Source organism: Pogona vitticeps, chromosome 3 (assembly GCF_051106095.1).
Source record: "Pogona vitticeps strain Pit_001003342236 chromosome 3, PviZW2.1, whole genome shotgun sequence".
In the NCBI taxonomy this organism is placed as follows: Eukaryota; Metazoa; Chordata; class Lepidosauria; order Squamata; family Agamidae; genus Pogona; species Pogona vitticeps.
This window is the reverse complement of record NC_135785.1, coordinates 219695011-219717719: the sequence shown is the minus strand read 5'-3', so window position 1 is coordinate 219717719 and position 22709 is coordinate 219695011. Positions and strand designations below refer to the sequence as shown.

The following is a 22709-nucleotide window of genomic DNA, read 5'->3' as shown; positions in this document are numbered from 1 at the left end:
ACCAGGCCCATTCCCATGATTTCTTCCTGATGAGTGCTTAGGGCGCTCCTTGCATTACTCCTACCTTGACAAATATGGGTTTCCAAAACAAGTGCCTTGGGAATAAAGCTGAGAAATGTTTTTGAGGTAGGTAAGTCTAATAATTGTTGCCTGAAAAAGTGAAATTTCTAAACTATGGCTGAGAATATAAAGAGTCAAGAATATATGGTCAGCAGTGGCAAGTGTTGGTGTCTTCCCACCCTCATTGTTGTAAACCATTAATTGTAATTACTATTGACACGTCACCCAAAGTGGTCTACAGATAGGAAAGGAAACTGCTTTTAAATTTTCTTGGCCTCTAGAGCCGCTAGAAAGCAGCTAATGAGCTTACTGCTTCAGATCTCAGCCTGTCATCTGAGATAGGATGATGGCAATCATCACAATCATTTTAGAACTACAGAGCTGGAATAGATCCTATGGATTGAGGCCAGCCCCTGTCAAGGAGGCACATTAGGGAATCAAACACAACAACCTCTGGCTTGACAGCCAGAAACCCTAGACCACAGAGCTTGAATGTCTGGTCCCCAATGTGTACAAATTGCAAAATCAGCTGGGATGCTAACAAATTATGGTTTCTAGGGCCTATTGAAGTAATTTCTCACTTAATTCAGAAAGGAAGGGTTGAGGGAGAAAATAAAAATCAAATGTTGTGAAACATGCACAGATGATTTATCTGTGGGCTGCAGAAGGGCAGCTGGAGTGCAGGAAGGCAGTATGATACAGAGTTCAGGAATTTTCAGCAAAGGGGTTTTGGGACCAGGCAATAGATGCAAGGAGGTAATTATGGCTAAAGGGTTATGAGGGGTAAGCCCAGTAGAATTCACCTGTATCTAGATCTGATTGAGATATGAGAAGTCATTGTGGTATGAAAACATAATTATGCAATCACAATGCAGAATCTAAGCAGTTCTAATCCTATGGGTGGTCTTTATAGAAGACTATCTGGTAATTTTTATGTATGTCTGCCTGACCAGCTTGCAGGAAGAAAAGAATATATATGGAAACTAAAATCAGAAATTCTGCATCTTCATTCACATATGCAGTTCTGCCAGATAGTTCCCTAGGGAAACTGTCCTGTTTCTTCTGGAAATTCACAGGGTTGTAAGAGCAGTTTGCTTTGTGAGTGGGGGGCACCTCTTTGTTCATCTTTGGGCAGTCACAGTTCATTGATTTATATGACTAGAATGTAGAAAAGTTACTCATTTGGACTACAAGTTCCAGAATTCTCCAGCAAAACCTGCCATCGGTTTTCCAAACTCTGCATTTGAGATGCTACAAAATTAACTCCCAGTCCCTGACTTAGAGGTCTGTTTGTGTTGTACATGCAAGAATAATTAGTAGTTCAGACATGCATTCTCCAAGTTCAGCGCTGCCTGGGGAGACGTCTTTTCATAGTCCTCAGTATCAAAACAAAAGCATCTCCCACACTCTAGTGTCAAGTATTTGCGCCTGACCTCTCTGCCCTGACCAGTGCCTAAAGGTTCATTTGCTCAGTAGGTCGAAGGCCCCAATCATGCAGAGATCCCACTTGCAGCCTAGTGAGAGAGGGAGAATGCAGCCTCTTTGCCTTCCCTGGGTCTCTTCCTTTCTCTTGGATAATCATTAAACACATTTCGAAAAGGCTTTAATCCCAAAGATTGACCTGTTTTTTTGCTGTAATTACATGGTCGGAGCTCTGCCATTGGTGACGTCCTTTGATGATTAGAAGCCCTGAGCCCCTTGCTGTAAGTGTGCAGAGGTTTCTGTAGCAGCTCTGGGGCAAGCCTGACAGGCAAAAACTAATCTGCTTGTTGCAATTAATGCCGCAACTGCGTGGCTTTGTTAATTAATATCTTCCTGTTTTCAGTTCAGGAGATAGAGTCCTGGGCAGCAGCAAAGATCTGGAGGCTACTACCTTAACATCGTTGTGTGTAGCCAGACAAATGGAACTGTCATCTTGCTGCAAGCACATAGAAAGGCAGAACAAGAAATTTGTTCTGAGCTTCATAGTGTGTATTGTAGCTTGGAGAAGAAATCTATTATTTTTATGGCGTGTACAAGTTTATTGCATGGTCCCAAGAGCTAAATCCTGAGGTTCATGGACTCCATATACATGTGTTGCCATGTCAGTTTGCACTGTGGTTGGGGAGGAGGGAATTGGTTGGCAGCAACATAACGTGTATGCCTGTGGTGCAATTATTTCCAAAGTCACAACGCACTTTTACTCTGCAAGTAACAACCCAAAGAAGATTGGTTGGGAGCAAAATGTAGCATACTTCATAGTAAGTAGGTGCTCTGGAAAATGGAATAATTTGTCTCAAATTTTCTGCCAGTGAGCTCTCATTAATGAGAAAGGACTACCTAACAGGAGGATGGCTTCCTTCTCTAAACGAACACTTATAAAGCTCTCCATATAGTGCTAGTGTACATTACACCTGTCTCACAATCATTTTTATTTTTATGCTCCTTTTCTAAATCATGCACACAGCAGTTAGTAAGAAACTTAAATAAATTAATAGATAGATGAGACAAACGCAAACACATTCATTAGTGTATTTCATGAAATTGTAAACTTTGTCAGTGAGATAACAAAGGCATTATAATTAAAAATTTCCTAAGTATTTTAATAGATTTTTAAAATAAGTTGCTTCAAAGATATCCACATTTAGCTATCAAATACATCACTAACTAATCCAAATCATTAGCATATAAATGTAAAAATATTGTTTAAACCAGTAAAAGTAAAAAATTTATCAAAACAGCACCATTATAATAAAGCAGGAGACGTCAGGAGTATATTAATCTTAGTCATCATAAAAGCATCAGGAGACATGCCCATATTTTCAGTTCCTCGACAACCCTCAGAGTCTGTGCCAAATTTGTTCTCAAACAGTAGCTCGGCAGCCCATCTTCCACTTGAACCCCATAATTCCCACTTAAGGCATCCTCCACTGTGAGCTGCCCTTCTTCCCATCAGAGAAGCACTTTCAGTCAGTAATGTGATCTCAGTACACAGTTGAATCTTAGCTGCTGCATTTTGGTTTGGTTAAAGCTTATAAATGTTCTTTAGCTAGGGTAAGCTCACACGTATTACATTGCAGTAGTAGACTAAAGGGGATGTGACTACAGAATGAATAACTATTGGCAAATCAAAGTAACTCAGGAAAGTTGCAGTTGTCCATGCCAAAGACAATTGCACAAATGTACTCTGCCATTGTCACAAGCGGTTAACCCAGAGATCTTTGGGTAGTGTGGGCAGCATATAAATTAATTAATTAATTAATTACATAAATATAGTGAGCACTGCTGCACTGAAAGCATCTTATTTTTAAGCTATGGGCAAAAGCAAGAAGACAGAGCTGAAGTTTTAAAATTATGGTTGTTGTGGGTTTTTCGGGCTCTCTGGCCATGTTCTGAAGGTTGTTCTTCCTAACGCTTTGCCAGTCTCTGTGGCCGGCATCTTCAGAGGACAGCACTACAGAGACTGGCGAAACGTTAGGAAGAACAACCTTCAGAACTTGGCCTAAGAGCCTGAAAAACCCAGAACAACCATTAGATCCTGGCCATGAAAGCCTTCGCGAATACATTTTAAAATTATGTTTGCCACCTGACCTGTCAAACCCGAAATTCTGCCAGAGACCTTGAATTTTGTCAGTGAGCTTTTAATATCACCAGTTCTTAGCTTGCCCTTTCAGGGGCAGGCGTGTTTCTGTGGAGTTTAGGAGAAATATCGTTGTGGCCATTCCCATTGCATATGTGCATTCACTGTCTAAGGGGCGGGGGGGGGGGGACAGTGGTATAACATTGTGTGACCGGAAGTTTGGAAACTACCTTATTCTAAGTGCATGAGTTAACATGGCTGCTTTCTTTGTCTGTTTGGTTTTTTCTGTTTGTAGATGCTGGTTTCGCTGTTACAGCCATCTCCCGCACCCCTGGAGTGACCTATAATGAATCATTTGACTTACAATGCATCATCAAGCCACATTACCCATCATGGGTTCCCGTGTCTGTGACATGGCGTTTTCAGCCTGCTGGCAGCACTGAATTTCATGATCTAGTTACTTTTACCCGGGATGGAGGTGTTCAATGGGGAGACAAGTACATTGGGTTCCGTACCCGAACAGCTATTGAGAAGTCTGAGTCCAGCAACAATGTGCGCCTGAGCATCAGCAGGGCAAGTGATACAGAGGCAGGCAAGTACCAATGTGTGGCAGAGCTCTGGAGGAAGAACTATAACAGCAGCTGGACACGGCTGGCAGACAGAACCTCTAATCTGTTGGAAATCAGAGTCTTGAGGCCTGGTAAGTACCTGATAATTCCAAGAGACTAGTAGAGGGCCATCAGCCTGAAATCTTGTTCTTTCTTGAGCATGAAATTATTCCATCACTTAGACTGTTCACATTTAGAGAGGTTTTTTTTATTTGAAGCACTAAAAAGTTGCAATCCATGTTTGCCTTGTGTTGATTTTGAGATGCAGTATTAATCAATATTTATATCTTCATAAAATAATGTGACTATTTATAACTGTGGCGCCGCCCACGGCACTCATGTCATTCATATTCATGGCCTGATTTGCATGAACCTATGAGAGGGCTGGAGAGGCTGAGTCAGCAGCTACTTGAGGCTTGGCGGGAGAAGGAGGAGTCAGACAGAATTGGGATGAGAGGCAGAGAGAGAGAGAGCTGGTTAGTCAGAGAGAGGGGGGCAGATATTGAGAGAGATAGAGCTGGTTAGGAAAATAGATAGAGAAGGTGGTAATGATATAGCAAGTGAAAAGAAGTAGGTACTGAGAGGACTATTGATGAATTGCTTATGTATAATGTGTATCTGAGAAACTTTTGTTTAATAACAGAAATTTCTCAGATGGTAATCTGAGTCAATCTGCTTCACTTCAATAAATAAGTTTTGTTTCTGTTCACAAATCAGGTGTTCTGACAAACGTTATTTATATTGTGGATTGAGGTAATCCACTGGTGGCAGCAAGAAGAAAACATGACGTGAGCCTTTGTGAGGGAAAAACAAACAGGGGCCACTAGGGCAAACATCACAATAACGTCACAAAAGTAAGGCAACATTACAATGGTGCCTCGCTTAACAATGTTAATTGGTTCCCAAAAAAACATCGCTATGGGAAAACATCGCTAAGCGAAACACCATTTCCCATAGGAATGCATTAAAAACCGGTTAATCCGTTCCAATGGGAACGGATTACCGTCCTTAAACGAAAATCGCCATAGGAAACATCGCTAAGCGAAACAATGTTTCCCCCATTGGAATGCATTGAAGCCTATTCAATGCATTCCAATGGTTTTGCGATGTCCGTTTTCGTTATTTTAAAGTGTCTTAAAATGTTCAAAAACTGTTTAAATGCTTGGGATGGTTAGTGCACCTTGTAAAACCTTTGCAAACATAATTTGGCCTTGCTCTCTTCGTTAATTTTTGGTGAATTCCCCCCCCCCTATTGAAATGCATTGAACTGTCGGTTTGACAGCTGTCAAACAGACAGTTCAATGCATTCCAATGGGGGGGGGAAATTCACCAAAAATTAACGAAGAGAACAAAGCCAAATTAAGTTTGCAAAGGTTTTACAAGGTGCACTAACTATTTCAAGCATTTAAAAAAGTTTTAGAACATTTTAAGACATTTTAAAAATAGCGAAAATGGAACATCGCTAAACGAAACAGGGGACCTAAACTGTCATCGCTAAGTGAGGCAAGGTCCCGAACATCGCTATGCAAAATTTCCCCATGGGGAACATCGCTAAACAGAGCGCAAAATCGCTCCAAAAACCTCATCGCTAAGCGAATACATCGTTAAACGAGGCAATCGCTAAGCGAGGCACCACTGTAGTTTCATTCTGTCACGTTCCCAGGGGGTTTCAACAGGCAAAAGTCCAATAAGCCTGTCCAATATAAGAAGTCCAGAAGATGCAAAGCAAATACCAAAATGCCAAAGCCAAAACACAAACTGTAGTCAGAAGTCAGAGTCCAAAGCCAGGGGTCCAGAAAACAAGGTCCAAGATAAGCAGGAGCGTGGATGCGAGCCAGGGTGTTGACCTGTTCCTTCCAGCAGCTTCCAAGCCTCTGGGTGCAGATTTTACAGCAGCAGCAGTCATCTAAACACTTCATCCTTCTAAAACTCAGGGCTGGTCGACCTGATGTTCCTATGGGAAGCATTCATGCGAGCCTCGGACCTTCATGTCATGAGTCCTTGCCGAAGCTTATCCCTCACTCTGGCTACTGGGGGAGGAGAGAGAGAGAAGAAGAGAGAGCATAGCTATTGGTAAACACTGTGTCTGCTGTTAAGATGAACTGTTTGACAGAGATCAAGTTATGCTCTTGGTTTATAACTATTGGCAACTTCAGGGTTCCATGGTGCATCTGAAATGTGTATCTTAGAACTATGATTCTCCCTTCAGCAGTGCTGGTGTTATGCAGTGGCAGACCCATGTGTAGTTCAAGAGCCATATATGACTCTTTTGCCCTCCTAAATGTAACCACAAAGCATAAACAGGCAATTCACACACACATTTCTCTCCACCAACCTGCATCAACCTCCTTGCATGCCCAGCACCCTTCCCACCCATCATGTGATACCACCATGACAGGAGAAGGGGCCAGCTGCCCTGCCACAATCAGACAGGGGCTGCAGCACTGCCAGCAACAGTAAGCCCAAGAACCGCATTTCTCAGGCTATTTAACAGTAATGTATTTGTGTGTGTGTGTGTGTGTGTGTGTGTGTGTGTGTGTGTGTGTGTGTGTGTGTGTAATTTTATTTATTTATTTATTTATTTATTTATTTATTTATTTATTTATTTATTTATTTATAAAAACCCAAGTATAACCAAAATCATGTTGCTCAGATCTGTGCAATTCAAGGAAGAAGCATATTTCATTTCTCTTTTCCTTACTCTAGTGGCTCACATACTAGACAGAGAAACATGCATCTTCTCTTGAAGCTGATGGCTCAGTGAGTGTTGTGTAATGGTTGAAACCCTTGTCTGACTGCTGCTGAATTCTCTAAAACGTGGTACATAAGACTTGTGAAATGTTTGCTGCCAATGCAGTTAGCAAGATTTAAGAGGATTAAGTGCTAATCTACTGTACACTGAAGAAATTACCAAGAAGTAGTTGTCCTTAGAATGTGCTACTTCAAAAAGTATTTGTTGAATCACAAATGTTTTTGAAAGTAATTACAGTAATATTGAAATATTAAATATGTTACCTGTTATGTTAATAATATTAAACATTATTCTTTAGGTGTATCTGTTGGATTGTCTTCCTGTTTAATGTGAAATTAATGCATCATTTCTAGGTTCCTGGTTGTTTTTCAAAATAAGACTGAATAGCTGTGGTCCTCCAGATGTTTCAGGACCTCAGTTCCCATCATCCCTCACTATGGGTTGTACTGTTTTGAGCTGTTGTGGAACTGGAGACCAGAGTTGCCACTGTGCTGAAAACCCGATTTAAGACTTAACTGTAGTTTGGCTAGTTTCTGATATAACAATAAACTGCAGCTGGTTATTAAAAAAGGAATGAAACATTCTGATATCCCAGCTGAGGCAGAGAAGGTGATTAGTCTCATTTTGAAACTAAATTATAGTTTAGTATTATGTTTAAGCAAAAACACTGCCTATAGCCAGAAGAAAGCAAAAGAAACCAAACCTTTAGGCATTTCAGTTAAAACTGTCTGCTATATAAGCTTAGCTCTCATGGATAACTCTGTATGGTGGAATTTTGCAGTTTTCATTATGGGAATGAGTTATATCAAAACTGGCAACTTCAAAAGTATTCCTCTTTTATAAATATTTAAAATAAGAAAAAATAAGAAAGAACAATGTCTGGTAGACAATGTAGCCTGGCCCGAATAAGAAGTCAGGATAAGACATACAAAAGGCTTTGGAAGAACCTGTAAAAACACGTTCTTCTAATGAAGCTTCTTTCTTATCCGCTGCTTGCTGTTGATTACCTCATCCTTTCATAAGACATGTCAAGATTTAATCAGTGCCACACGATAAGACAAACACGTCTGAAGGGCTCAGACAAGGACAGCAGACCCACATCAGGGACAGAGCATGTGACAGATGGCTGCATGGTGGTCTATTGAGCAAAGATCTTTATGTATGATCCCTGGCAAGGAATTGTTTTGAATGATTTGTGCTGGTATTAAATTGCCACAGACTTCATCTGTGTTACTGCACTTAAGTTTTCAAACCTGAGCTGCATTAAGATTTGGAAAACAGCACCATGGATAGAGGTGGACTACATATACGCGCAAATCAGGAATGTGCCACTTACAACAATCAGTAACCTTTGTTTTCTACCTGTATTATTTATTTAGTTGTACGTTTTTTTGTTTAATTGATTAATTTATATACCACTCCATTAGTGCAACCACTACTCTGGGTGGTTTAAAACTTAAGCTCCATGGAAACCCACATAACAGAATACATTCAGTGATATAGTGATCTAGCAATGTGGGTCTAAAATTCATTTAAAAAAATAGAATCAACATTAAAATTAATAGCATCCTGGAGAATCAGTTGTTGAGGGCAGCTTTGAAGAATTCTGCTTTCATCAATTTGCTGAATTATAAAGAGGGAAGGAGCCAGGTATATCTTAGTTGGTAAATTATTCCAGAGACTGGGGGTCACCATAAAAGAGGCCCAATTTCTTGTCACCTTTTTGGCCTCTCTCAGTGTGGCCACTTTTAGCATCATGGACTGAGAGGAGGAGCCGAAATGCATAGCTGATTTCTGAGATAGAAGTTTCAACAATATTGGGATCCCAATCCATTAAGAGTGTTAAAGGTCATAACCAGCACTTTCAGTTGAGCATGGGAACGAACAGGGAGCCAGTAAACATGCTCCAGGACTGGGGATATATAATTGAATGAGCTAGTCCCATAAATCAGTCTGGCTGCCACATTTTAGACTTACTGAAATTTCCATACTTCTATCCAAAGAACTCATGCCTTCTTGCAAACTCAGTGAACACTGTCACATTCTGGTGGGTAGCTAAGGATTAAAAAGTATTTTTGTAGGTTAGAAAACTGACTGCAAAGTAGTAGACAAAACTAGAGTTTTTCAAGTGTGGATTTAAAACATGGAAATGCTGTTTCTTCATCTCTCACACCATGCCATTATGATTTTTCCTATTGCTACAAATTATAAAGCTTGAGTATTTCTGGAAGTACTTTAGCAAAAATGGCACAAGGCCCTGTTAGTATCAAAATTTAAGGTCAGAATAGATATGTAACGCTTCTGATTGGATCATCATATGCTGGAAAATCTGTAAAAGCCTTTTATAAATATGAGGGGGGAAATGGGTTGCCAGTATAGGAAGCCAAATAAAATTAAAAAGCATCTAAAGGCAATGCTAAACCAATCTCTAAAATCAGCTTCTGTGCCAGGAATGTGTAGTTAATATAAAGACAGTTCAGTTAATAAAAGGTGGCTCTGAACACTATGGGCCAGGGAACAGGCAAATTGAGTGGAACTTTAATGAAGAGCAGAATAGATGCTATGGATTAGAGAAGGGCATCTGCTCAGTAGTGGTCTGTCTTTGGATGTCTGGCTCAGAGAACACTTTGATTTTCCCAGCTAGCTCAACTCATGGGCCAATTAATTGAAGAACCTCAGTGAGTCAGGAGCTTACCTGCACTGGGGCTCATTACCTAAAGGTGCATAATTCAGTATCCTGCTGTATCTCAATAATCATTGTCATGGGGTGTTAAATTGTTATAAACTGCATTCCAAATAACTTGATGTGAATATATTTTGTATATAAAGAGCAACCAACTACAGTGATGGGGCCTACAACCTTTTTTAGATGCCTTTGTCATGCCTCAAACAGCTCCTAAATTACGCTTGTTCCTACATTTGATGCAGTTCTGACAACACCACTGCTGTGGCAATCTAAAAGAGATGCAGGAAGGCAGGATGTTCGCCTAATTCTAGAAAGATCTGAAATGGTATTTGCACAGGTACAGAACCCATATGTGTGACTATAGTGACGATAACAAAAAGCCAACCCATTTTTCTCTTTTCTAATACTGATGATGATGATGATGATGATGATGGTGATGGTGATGATGATGATGATGATGATGATGATGATGATGATGATGATGATACGGTCAGTGACCAGAAAAATAAAAATACATTATTTAGATAAAATTACATAATATCAAGAGACATTGGTCAAGACATGACATGACACCATAAAGGTACCCTCTAGCTCTTTTACTACATTAAAGTTAAAAAGAATTCTGAGTTAGCCAGCAGCATTAAAGGATATAAAAGCTTTTAAAACATCACAGCAGTCACATGATACAGGATGAGCTTAGGAGACACATATAACCATCAGTATGCCAGCACAACTCTCCTAGAAAGTACGTTAAACAACATCCTCTAACAAGGATGGGGGCACTCGAAAACCTTATGTGGTCAGGTGACTGTGGCAAGCTGTTGTGGCAGTATAGTATTTGGCCATTTTACTAATAATGTAAGAAACCTTGTCAGATAGCAGTAAAATAATATAAAATTTGTTGGCTCTCCCCAGAAATTTTTGAAAAATAAGGGAGAGAAGATCCTTGTGGAGGTCTCAATAGAAATGACAGTATAAGAGGACATGTCCCACTGTTCCTTCTTCACCATGTCAAGGATATAAACAATCAGATCAAGGTATGCCTTGAAATCTCCCTTCCAGGAGATTAGAAGGCAACACATTAAATCTGGCTACGGTAAAAGCTCTTCTAGATTTAGGTGGTGTTATACTGGTCATATAGGTGTGAAGAATAAAGGTGTTTTTTACAACACTGAATTTGTCCAGTGAACCTAAATATTCTTGAAGTTCTGTGTCCCTTTGCTTGACAGCTGATTGAAGATATTTCTTTGATTTAAAACTGTGTGCAAATTAAATTTTTATGGCATTTATCTTTCTTTATTTTTCCTTAGAAATGTCTTAAATAAAAATTATATAAAGTTACCTGTTTCTTATCTTTGAAGGATATTGAGGACAGTCTACTCTCTCTCTCTCTCTCTCTCTCTCTCTCTCTCTCTCTCTCTCTCTCTCTGTGTGTGTGTGTGTGTGTATATATATATAATTGCTACCATGTTCTTCTGGAAGAAGCTACCATGTTCTTCTGGAAGAATCTTGCTATGCTGCTTCTGAGGGAAAGTTGCCTAGCAGCTATCTTATGGTAGAGCAGTCAAGGGGTTAAAATGCGCAGCCATCTCCTAATGTATTTCATTGCTAGGCCACCGCAGATTTGTTCTGCTCTCTACTTTCTTAGCCCTGCCCAGACTGCCAATGCCCTTGTATGGTACACTGCTGCCTAAGAGCACTTTTCCTCTTTGCAAGTACAAGGTCAGATACTACCCATAATGATATGCATAAGTGTTCTGCTTTATTCACAAAGGGTCTGGCACATCAAAGGAGGAGAAAAAGACATTAAAGAAGGGAATATTTAGTGCTTGAGAAACACTGTGCGTGATAGAGTTGTATTAGAGTTGTTGTGTTTTTGAATTGTCGTCCCCTTTTTGTTTGTCGTTAGAATTCCATCTCTGGAGAAGAATGTTATCCATTTTGGCTTATCAAAAGACAGCTCTGGTTGGGGGAGAGGAAGTAACATGAATCTTATCATTTAAGAGAATTGTAGAGTCAGATGGAACCAAAATGTCCTCCTAGTTGAAGGGATTGTTCAGACATCCATCCCAAGTCCAAGTGCATTTGTAGGATTTAGACAGCTAGATTTGACTGTTGTTAATATGCTATTAAGTACAGTCCTTCAGACCAGGAATTCCATATCAGCTGAGTGAAAAAAAGATGCTTTTGGTGAGGGGAGTGCATTTCTCTCTGAAAAATGCAAGAGGACTCTTTTGGTTAATCATCCTAAATGATGCCCTTGGCTGGGATTCTTACAATAGTCTACTAATTTCCACTTTTGTTTTAGTTAGGCTTCTTACTTCTTATCATGTCCTCTGACATGCCCAAGAAAGATAGAATAGGGCACAGGTGGCTGGGCCTACTGCCCGTAGAGAGACCATAGGGAGGACAAGAGGATTCCAGAGATCACATCAACCTTTCCAGGCCTAGGTAGAGCACAAGTAGCAGTGCTTTGGGCCAACAGGTAGCTCTATACCAGACATTTCCTACGAGGTCGTGACTACTACTTGAGGAAGAAGGACCTGAGAGCTACAATAAACAGAGGCAATACTCCCCCCACAACTATCATGCTGCAATTCGTCCTCCTTGCTTCCTGGTGCACCCTTTTGAATGCCAGAAGCAAGTGAACAGAAGTTAATTGCAGTTATCCCCACCCACAGCTCATCTCTTACCAGGCCCTTTTTCCTCCTTTCCCTGAAGCATTAGAAAGCCATCTTCTTGGCACTAGCAAATGCTCCATTTGAGGTATGGATGCTCTAGAAAAGCTGTGACCCAAGAAGAGGTTTCTGCCCTCACCCTATTGCCCAAGTCTGTTGTCAGTAGCACTACATGTATTGGAGTGCAAGGACTACCTCGCATACACCAAAAAGAATTTGGTGGGCTTTACATTCCAATATATGCATGAATATCACTGTTTAAATTGCTGTAAATTTCTGCACCCAAAAGAATGCATCAGAATACTGTAGTTACCATCTTACATATGATAAATTGGTAGAAGGATAGGCTCAGAACATCCTGGTCCTCATATGTCTATGGCAGAAGGTGCAGTTCAGCCTCACAAGCACTGTTCTGGATGTCAGACTGTGTGGGGAGAAAGATAAGAGCTGACCAGGATGCAACTTCATATCTGTCTTTGAAAATAACAGTGTGGTCCTTTCTTGCTAGGTCAGTGCATGCCTCGTTGCCCACTAGTACTAATATGTTCCTGGGTTTTCCCCCTTTTGATACAAATTGAACATTTGCAGGCTTTTCAGTTGAGCTGCAGTAGGAAAATGGGAAGAATAATCCCAAGCATAAATTGGCAAAATTCAAAGGGGAAAGGTTTAGGGAGAGGGAAAAGAGAAGAAAAAAATGACAAAATATTGTGGTGCTTTGAAGACTAACAATTTTGTTTCAGTGTGGGCTTTCAGGGGTCAAAAGCAGCCTCTTCAGATACATGATAAAAACAAGGATAAAGGCAGTCCTCTGCATCCTTCAGTAATAGGAGTTTAAGGGATATAAACTTTGTCTGTGTTTGATAAAGGCATTTAAGGTCAGGAGCTTGATTCTCATTTTTAAACACCTTGCCCAGAGCAAGGTGGTCCGGTTACAGCTAAACCAGCAGAAAAGATTCACTGCAGCAGGGCTTGCCATTGAGTTCTGCATCATAATAAGCTCAAAGCCTTAAGTTGCAAAGTTGACTGTTAAGTACAGTGCAGTTTAGGAAAACTAGTAATTCTCAAAGAAATAGCCATGTTAGCCCATTTCAGGATGTAGAGCGAAAACAAAGCCACATAAAAACAGAACTATTGTGGCACCTTGAAAATGTAACAGATCTATTTCATTGTGAGGTAGAGGTTTGTAATACATGAAAGCTAGTGCTGAAATAAATACATTACTGTTATAGAAGCTACAGGGTTTCTGCATCTGTTTTGTTTGTACATATGCTGGAGAACTAGGTTGTTCTTCTTTCTCTAACTAGCACAACTGTGAAGGTGAAAATAAAAGCTTTTCCTTCCTAATGTCACTCGATTGATTTGTTTAATATTCTTCTTCTGATTTTGTTGCCCTCTTATTTTGCCCTGCTTTATTTCCTGAACATTTATTTCCAGTCTGACAAGTGGCAAAACGATTTTGTGTCAGAGAGACTAGGCAACTCGTCCCGGAAGAAGTCGAAGTTCATAACATACGAGGTATCTTTCTTGGAAAGACCAAGAACCCCCACCCCCCAGAGATGATTGTCCTCTCTTTACTTAATATTGACCAGCCATATATATTTCCAAGAAACATATTCCCATGGATAATCTCTGACCTTTAAGTCTAATGAACATTTTTTGTTTATAAAAATGCTTATAAATTAGAATCATAGAAAAGCAAAGGAGAATGCCTAAATTCCTAGTCAGAATATTGGCCCACCTGGTTCAGTATTGGCTACACTGATTGGCAGCAGCCCTTTCAAGGTTTCAGAGAGAGCTTTCGTATGCATTGCACGTTGAAAGTCCCTTTTAATCCATGCCATCTCGAGGTAGAACCAGGGTCTTCTGCATGCAAAGCTAGTGTGAGGTTCCTTACTGCCTGGGGACCATGAATTTACACAGGGAAATGGACTATCTTTCCAAAACAATGCATTTTGGATTGCATCATGAACTTATTGTAAGTGGTTTACTTGTTTGCATGATTCATATGGATGTTGCTCTTGCTCCCACCGTATTGGACATTTCTTGGATCTTCAGCACACATTGCTTTTCTTCATCAGCTTGAAACTCTGTTGGGACATATACACTTTTCTGAACTTGTGTAAAGCTAATTTTGAAACGTTTGTGTGTGCATCTACTTTTTAAACAGCCTTTCTTTAAAAAAATCTTGGCTGTTAATGAACAGTCTGCAGAGTCAATAAGTACATTTCTTTACGGGATGGCTTCTTCAAATACAGTTTAATTGAATGTTTTCTGGCAGCACCATTTATTTTGAAGGCTTTTTGATGAGCTATTGATGAAAGAGCTAGGTTTGTGATTTTTGCCCTTTTGAAACTGCTCCTTGACGCAAGTTCTATTTTCCATTTTTCACATCTCCATATTTTAATTCACCAGTGATCAGTGAGGCGTACACGTTTTCTGACGGTAGATGCATCTTGCACTAGAATTCTTCTTCCATAGCCTTTTTATTTGTGTGTGCTTCAAATTTTGACATGTTGTGAAGTATTCCATTTTTAACCAGCTTTTTTTAAAGGAAAAGTTGTGGGTGTTCTTTTTTACCTTCCAGTTTAACATTTTTAGAGCTGCCTTCCTCTGAGAAAAGTGGCATCACTAGTATTTATAGTTAGCCTTCCCCCGGCTGCTGAAGGGTTTGCAAGATATCACCTGGCTTATTATAAAATGTGAAATTCAGCTGGGGTTTGAACTCGGAACATTAGGCCATCTCTTTCCTTGCTGTTACATGCAGCAAGCGTACCTCCATTAACTGTACGGAACAGGTTTTGATAAATGAACACTCACAAAGCACTGACTTTCTGTTTTGAAGGCCATTGATAGCGGCACTCATTGTAGTAAGCAGATGCCAGTTGGTTGGATTGACCTCACTCTCTATTGGCCTCTTATGTTCCTATGGTTATGCCACCAGTATGATGGCTTCAGAACTCCAATACAATATCAGTGGGCTGAAATTGGACAAATTAATGGTCCAGGCACTTAAGTAAAAAGAAAAACTTAAGTAAAATAGGTATAAGGCAGATAAAGCATGTTATGCGTAGTAGAAGGGCCCTTCTACTACTGTTATGTGGGACAAGTTCTCTTACATATATGTCCTTATGTATTTATTTATTGATTTGATTTGATTTGATTTGATTTGATTTATACCCCGCCTATCTGGGCGACTCGTCCACTCTAGGCGGCTTACAATATAGGATAAAACAATAAAATACAGAAAAGTACGTAATCGTACGATAACAATTGTAATAAAATAAAGGGATAATACAAGGGAAAATAAGAAGAGAGATCAGGTATTGACTGGAGGGAAGGCCTGGATGTATAACCATGTTTTTAATTGGGTTTTAAAGATTCCCAGCGTAGGGGGCGTGCGAATCTCAGGAGGGAGGTTGTTCCATACGCGAGGAGCCACCGCCGAGAAGGCCCGGTTTTATGTTTTCTCCTTCCGGGCCTCTCTCGGCGTCAGGCTCTTCAGTTTCACCTCCTGACTCACACGGGTGATCCGGGTAGACCTTGGTGGGAGCAGGCGTTTCCCCAAATATCGAGGTCCTAAACCGTTTAGGGCCTTATAAGTAAGCATTAAAACTTTGAAACGAATGGGCAGCCAATGCAGTGCGGCCAGAGTTGGAGAAATGTGTTGGTATTTTCTCACTCCAGTAAAGAGTCTGGCCGCCGCATTCTGCACCACCTGAAGTTTCAGCATCAGCCTCAAAGGCAGCCCCACGTAGAGCGCGTTACAGTGGTCTAATCTTGAGATTACGAGTGCATGCACCAAGGTAGTGAGTGCCCCCGTGTCTAGATAGGGCCGCAGCCGGGCAATCCGCCAAAGGTGGAAAAAGGCGGTGCGGACTACCAACGCCACCTGCGTTTCCATGGTGAGCGTTGGGTCCAGGTGTACCCCCAGGCTGCAGACCCCACTCTTCGCAGCCAGGGTCACCCCCCCAACCGTGAGAGAGTCGCCCAAGCCACCAGCCACGGGGCCACCCACCCTCAGAATTTCCGTCTTGTCCGGGTTCAGCCTCAGCCCATTCTCCTGCATCCATTCCAGTACAACTCCCAGGCAGCGCTGAAGGGACAGGCAGCGCTGAAGGGACAGGACGGCATCACCTGCAGTTGGTGAAAAGGAGATGTAGAGCTGGGTGTCATCAGCATATTGATGACATGATGCCCCATACCCCCTGATGACCCCTCCCAGCGGCCTCATATAGATGTTAAACAGCATTGGGGAGATGATTGACCCCTGTGGAACCCCACAATTGAGATTCCATGGGGCTGAGACATTCTCCCCAAGCTGAACTTTCTGGGGGCGGTCCTCCAGGAAGGAACAGAGCCAGGCTAACGCCAAGCCACTGATTCCCAACTCAGAGAGCCTCCCCATGGTTGACGGTATTGAAGGCCGCCGAGATGTCGAGGAGGACCAGCAGAGACATTTTACCCCCGTCAGCCTCCCTCAACAGGTCATCATACAGGGCGACCAGTGCCGTCTCTGTACCGTGGCACGGCCTGAAGCCCAACTGAAACGGATCCAGGGCATCTGTTTCATCCAAGTAGGCCTGAAGCTGATCGGCCACCACCCTCTCAACCACTTTGCTCATGAAAGAAACATTGGCAACGGGCCTGTAATTGCCAATTTTGTCCGCCACCAAACTAGGTTTCTTTCTTATGGGCCTAATGATTGTCTCCTTGAGGGCGGATGGTAATCTGCCCTCAAGGAAAGACCCATTTATTATTACTGTGGCCCATTCTGTTATCGGCCTGGCTGCTTTGATTAGCCAGGCTGAGCAAGGGTCAAGTGAGGAGGTGGTGGCCCGGCAGTGGTCAAGCACCTTGTCTACAGTGTTGGGCATTACAGGCTGAAAAGAGTCGAAAGTGACCGGGCAAGGCGGAGTGCTGGACATCTCTGCTCGACTCACTGTATTCAAAAAAGGAGAGAGCTCCTGGCAGATGGCCTCCACTTTAGATTTTAAAAAGGCTGCAAACTGATCAGGCAAGAAACTAGGGGGAGGCCTATCACCTGAAAAAGTTCCAGATAGGTCGTGCACTATACGGAGCAACTCCGCCTGCTGGTTAGCGAAGAAAGATCAACATGCAGCCTTTACCATAGTTAGGTAAAGGTTAGTTGCGACCCTAACAGCTATCCAATTATAATCCATCGGATTCAAATGAATCCTGCTAGTTCAAATGAATCCTGCTAGTTCAAATGAATAGATGAGCATATGATAGCTTGCTGACGCTTGAATTGATTGATTCTGAAACCTCTAATGGCATTCAAAAACTACAACAGCACAAGCAAAATGGGAGAAACAAAATTAAACAAATTAGAAGCAAAAAAAGGGAACAGTTTGAGAATTGCAGATAGAAAGCCTGCAACAGCAGCGGTCGAAGAATTACATTCATCACTCATTAAAATAGAAAGAATTGGCTCAGGTGAATTAGAAAGAGATGAAATCCAAGGTTCGAGGAAAACAAATTCAGAAATAATAATGAGCAGGGCATTGAAACAATATATGGAACAAGGTGTCAGGAGTCTCTAAACAAAAGGGTCAAAATCTTTTTTCTCAAGGGATATTAAGAAAACGACTGGCATGAGTGGCCAAGGGAAAAATATTGAAGTGGGCTAACATAAAGGCTCTTCTTAAGTGTAGATTTATTAAGGAATAGAAATATTTAGGAAAATGGTCCTGAGATGGAATAAATCCAAGAGAAAGGGGAGAACATACAGAATTAACATTATTGTATAAGTAATTGAATTCAGCGTGGTAGAGCTTATACTTAATTATGGAATAAGCTCTAGGGAGACTCATGTCTACCAAAGATTCCAGGGATATATTAAGAGAGAAAAGTTTCTTTTCAAGAAGCTGGAACCAAGAAAATGAATAGGAGTCACACAGTAAATCATATAACAAGGATCCAGAATGCAAATTTTAAAAAATACGGAGCCAGAATTTAAATGTGAGTAAACAGGCAGGCAAAGGTGGAGGGAAGGTGAACGTCCAATTCTAAAGAAACAGTAGAAAGCCAAATTAAATTGGGAACTCCTAGTATTCTATGAAAAAACATTGCTGTAGCTTGATCATTAGCAGAGTTTACAGAGTGTATCTATATAGGCACACCGTAAAGCAAGTGGGAGAGAATCTTAGAGTGAAAAATTTGAATGGCTGCTGGGATATATTGGTTTCCAGAAGAATAGTGAAACTTAGAAATAGCTTTTAACTGGGGGGAGATTGAGGAGATAACAGCTTTTTAATGTGATGTACAACTAAGTTTGTGATGAATGAGAAGGCCCAAATATTTATAAGAACATACTTGATGATAGGTAGAAGATCCAATTGTCCAAGGCGTGGGGGACTAGGAGCGGGAGAATACCAGAATTTGGGTTTTACTAGAGTTAATGGACAGGTCATTGAGAGTACAAAAATCTTGAAATTTAAGTAGAATACGTCAGAGGCCTGATCTGGTATAGTGGGGTCTTGACTTGAGAACTTAATCCATATTGGAAGGCGGTTCTCAAGTCAAAAAGTTTGTAGGTCAAGTCTCCATTGACCTACAGTGCATTGAAAACCAATTAATCCCGTAACAGGCCGTTTTTGTTCCATTTTGGTTTTTTTCTGGTCTGTAAGTCAATTCTCAGGCTGCAAGTCAAACCTAAATTTTGCGGCCAGAGAAGTCTGTAACTCAAAAAGTCTGTAAGTCAAGCCGTCTGTAAGTCAAGGGTCCACTGTATGTGGCAACAACACAGTGTCATCAGCGTACAGGAATGTAGATAAGGGGACACCATTAAGGGCCGGAGCCGACTGATTGCAGGGGGAAAGAAAAGAGGGAGGATCAACAAAAAATAAATTAAATAATAAAGGGGCCAGAATGCAACCATGACGCTTGAATTAAATTGTGGTGCTTTTTAAAAAAAGGTTACATACATTGCAGTGGCTCAAGTGGCTGGTTGCTAACAGTTTTTGCTCATATGATCGGTTGCATTCTTAATGTGGTATTTAATGACTGGTCTTTCTCCCAGGAATTAATATCTTTACTGCTCTACAAACAGGAATAAATATCCTTGATTTATTAAAATCTTTGTATGCCATTTTTCCATTAATTCAAAATGACTTACAGTATTATACAAGGGGAGAGAGGGAGAGATTGCCATCAATGCAAGTAAAATCCAGAACTTGCATTCCTCACTTAAAGGCTTGATGAAATCTGAAGGCATTTCAGCCTTTCAAAAGAGACAGCAGTACTGAAACCTTCCTAATCTGTTCAGGAAGGAGATTCCAAAGAAGTTTGGGGCTGTTTCTGAGGAAACCTTGTTCCTGTCTTCTGATCTTGTCATATGGAAGAAATGGACAGTGGTGCCAGCTGACTGTTTCAGTTGACAAGTGGGCTCATTTCCGGTATCAGCCCTTGAATTCATGCTGTGCATATTGATGTGATACTATGGTAGAGAGAGATGCAGTGAATTCAAGAAGCAGATGAAGTGCCTGTAATGAGAGTCTTAATTACAACTTTTGATAGCTATTCCATCAAAATCTGAACAGCAAAAAACGATTCCATCAAAAGTTGAACTTGGTTAATGAATCTTCCTGTCTGCAGTGTAAGGGGATATATCCTTGTAACATAGCAATGTAGAAATCAGTCTTGTGAGAACAGTTATTTGATGGGGTAAATTGGTCATATTTTACCTTAAAAAGTGAAATATTGATATACTAAATAGACTGGATATCTGCAGCTAGTCAGTGTGTATCAGAGTGGGGCAACAGTTTGTCAAGCAAAGTATGTAGGATAAGAAATACAGCTGCTGTTGCTTGCAGTGCATTGAATGTATTGGAAAGTCCTTTGATGAAGACTCTGCTCTGAAAGTTTTCTGTACTGTAGCTTGCTTTTACATGTTGAAGGGGGAGGCAAGTGGAAGAGGGGAAAAACAGTCATTGTTGTAAGATCCTTAGGATAGTTAATATTGTCATACTTACCAAGAAGCTGTTGTCCCTTCTCCTCCCCTATAATTCAATCATGTTGGCTTGCTTTCAGGCAATAATTCATTGTTACTGGAACACTAGAGTGAAGTGACAAGTTAATAACAGCACTAATAATAGTAGCACAGCCTAATGTTATTTCCCTTGTTCATACTCTTATTGCACCATCCAGCCGCCCATGTTGCCTAATGCAATTTCCAGCATTGTTAATCCAGTTCTGAGTAGAAATTTTGTTCTGCTGTGCAAGAGAATAAGGCATGCAAGAGCCAGGCTACCCTGTACCTTGGGGAGCTGGCCACATAATTTGAGTCTCTGTCCTTCGTTGTAATTATATTATTTTTTTTATTTGTCTTTAATTCTCCAAGGGAGTAAATTGACCTCACTGTGACCTCCTCTTGCTGCCTTGTTCGTTGCCATAATCCTTGTGCAGAAGGAACTGCCATTAATATGGCTCCTGCGTCTTTTTTCTACTTAATAATTCTTAAGCAGCACTATCTATGTCAGCTACATCTGCCAACTTCCTTCCTTCCATTGGAAAAAAAAACTAAATCAAATTAAAACACCCTCATGCTAATTCATTCCAAGATTCACAAAAATGCAGTTTTTTAGGGGTTTACATATGCATTGTGTGGTATCAAAGTGGAAAGTCTCCAACACCATGAAGGCCAATTGATAACTTTCTTACCTTGTAAGATGGAGCCTCTGACCTAGAAGCTGTATGAATAATCTGTTTTGATGAGAAAACCTGTTTAGAGACTTCCTTCTCTGTCCCTTGACAGAAAATCTTGTGGAAATACCGGTGCAAAAATTCTTCTCCATTGTTTGGGGACTGTAAAGCACAGCTCTGAAAGGAACTGTATGCACTGTAACAAAAGATGTGTCATATTGGTACTTGAAGTAGTACTACCACCACCACTGTGACTGCAAAAGAACCTTATTGCATAATAAAAACTGACAGGTTTCACTTGACAGATGTTTTTGTGGATTATAGCCCACTTCTTCAGGAGCATGTAGTATATATGTTTGAAAAAGTGTGTTAAGAGGCCATAGAAGCCTTGGCCATGTTTTATTATGTGCTGTATTGCCAAATAGATTTCAGATGTTACAAGCCCAAGCTGGAAAATCTGTGATGTTTTGGTCATGCAGCTCCACATCTAAATTAGCTGGTATAGCAGTGTGTGTGTGTGCGTGTGTGTGTGTTTGTGTGTGTATTTAGGCATATTTATTCATATACATGTGCATGATTATCCTGCAGCTCTTAACCTATCTCTACTTGTTGTTCCTCATCTGATTGCCCTTCCTTCTTCTACATCAAAAAGGCCAGATTCTGTCAGAGGCTATAAAAACTAGGACAAACACTGGGAGACTTTGTAATATTTCATAAGTTTTCTCTAGAAGAAGATTGGCTTTGAAGATTGCTAGCCTCTGGGGAAGCGTGCCTTCAAAGTGGGACAAAGCAGCAGCCTCTGACTCCCCCTTGGCTCAGATGAATGGTATCCCACGGGACTCTACTGGTTTGGGAAACTGCTTTGTCTATACATCAGCATACCATCTTCCTCACTCTCCTCACTCTCCCATCTCCACTACTTTATAGTTCTTCAACAAATCTTCCTCCTTTCCTAAATGGAACATTTTGCCAGGAGCATCTTCAGCTAGACACATGATACTGTATATTGTTCATTTGAATTCTGGGCAAAGCAGCCTGCATCTACATTTCACTCCCGAAGAGAGAGAGCTCATAGTAGTTAATGCCCTCCCTTTTGTCTTACGAGATATCATAGAAGATGTTTTTAAAACTCCCTCACAAAAGGAAACCTTTGCTAAGCTGTTCGTGTGTGAAACTTTGGTCTGGAGATCCAAGGGTTTTATGAGGCTTAGTGATTCCTGTGCTTCCATGGGGCGGATCAGGCAGGTGTTGAAAGTATATCTGCAACACCATGTTTCATATTAGCGACAGTTGCCCTTGGGCAACCCATCCAGACATTTGTAACTCTTGAGCTGCATGGCTGGCAGAAATAATGTAGTGTCCAGTAAAGACCATACACTCTGTGCGTTTGCCCTTGTAGCCCCTGCTTGTCTTTCCCTCACAAAGGCGCATGTCGCATTTTCTTCTCGCTGCCAACAGTAGATTACCTCAATCCACAATATAAATGATGTTTGGCCAAAAACGTGCCTTGTGAACAGAAACAGAACTTATTTATTGAAGTGAAGCAGATTAATAGAAGTTTCTCAGATACACATTATACATAAGCAAATCATCAACAGTCCTCTCAGTACGTACTTCTTTTCGCTTGCTATATCGTTACCGCCTTCTCTACCTATTTTCCTAACCAGCTCTATCTCTCTCAGTATCTGTTCCTTCTCTCTTTGAC

General features: G+C 40.9%; 1 protein-coding gene and 1 long non-coding RNA gene across 3 annotated transcripts in view; one reads left to right on the top strand and one right to left on the bottom strand.

Annotated features, from left to right (window-relative positions):
- Window positions 1-22709, top strand: part of IGSF3 (immunoglobulin superfamily member 3) — a 158440-nt gene that overhangs the window by 104781 nt on the left and 30950 nt on the right. For both annotated transcript variants that reach the window (XM_020810766.3, XM_078389816.1), the window contains one exon: window positions 3915-4319. In XM_020810766.3, the coding sequence (XP_020666425.3) occupies window positions 3915-4319 (405 nt within the window). The remainder of the gene's footprint in view (window positions 1-3914; window positions 4320-22709) is intronic.
- Window positions 20259-21087, bottom strand: LOC144587992 (uncharacterized). The gene is made up of 2 exons (XR_013543280.1): window positions 21023-21087; window positions 20259-20417 (listed from the first exon to the last, which is right to left on the bottom strand). It is a non-coding gene; the product is annotated as an uncharacterized LOC144587992 (long non-coding RNA).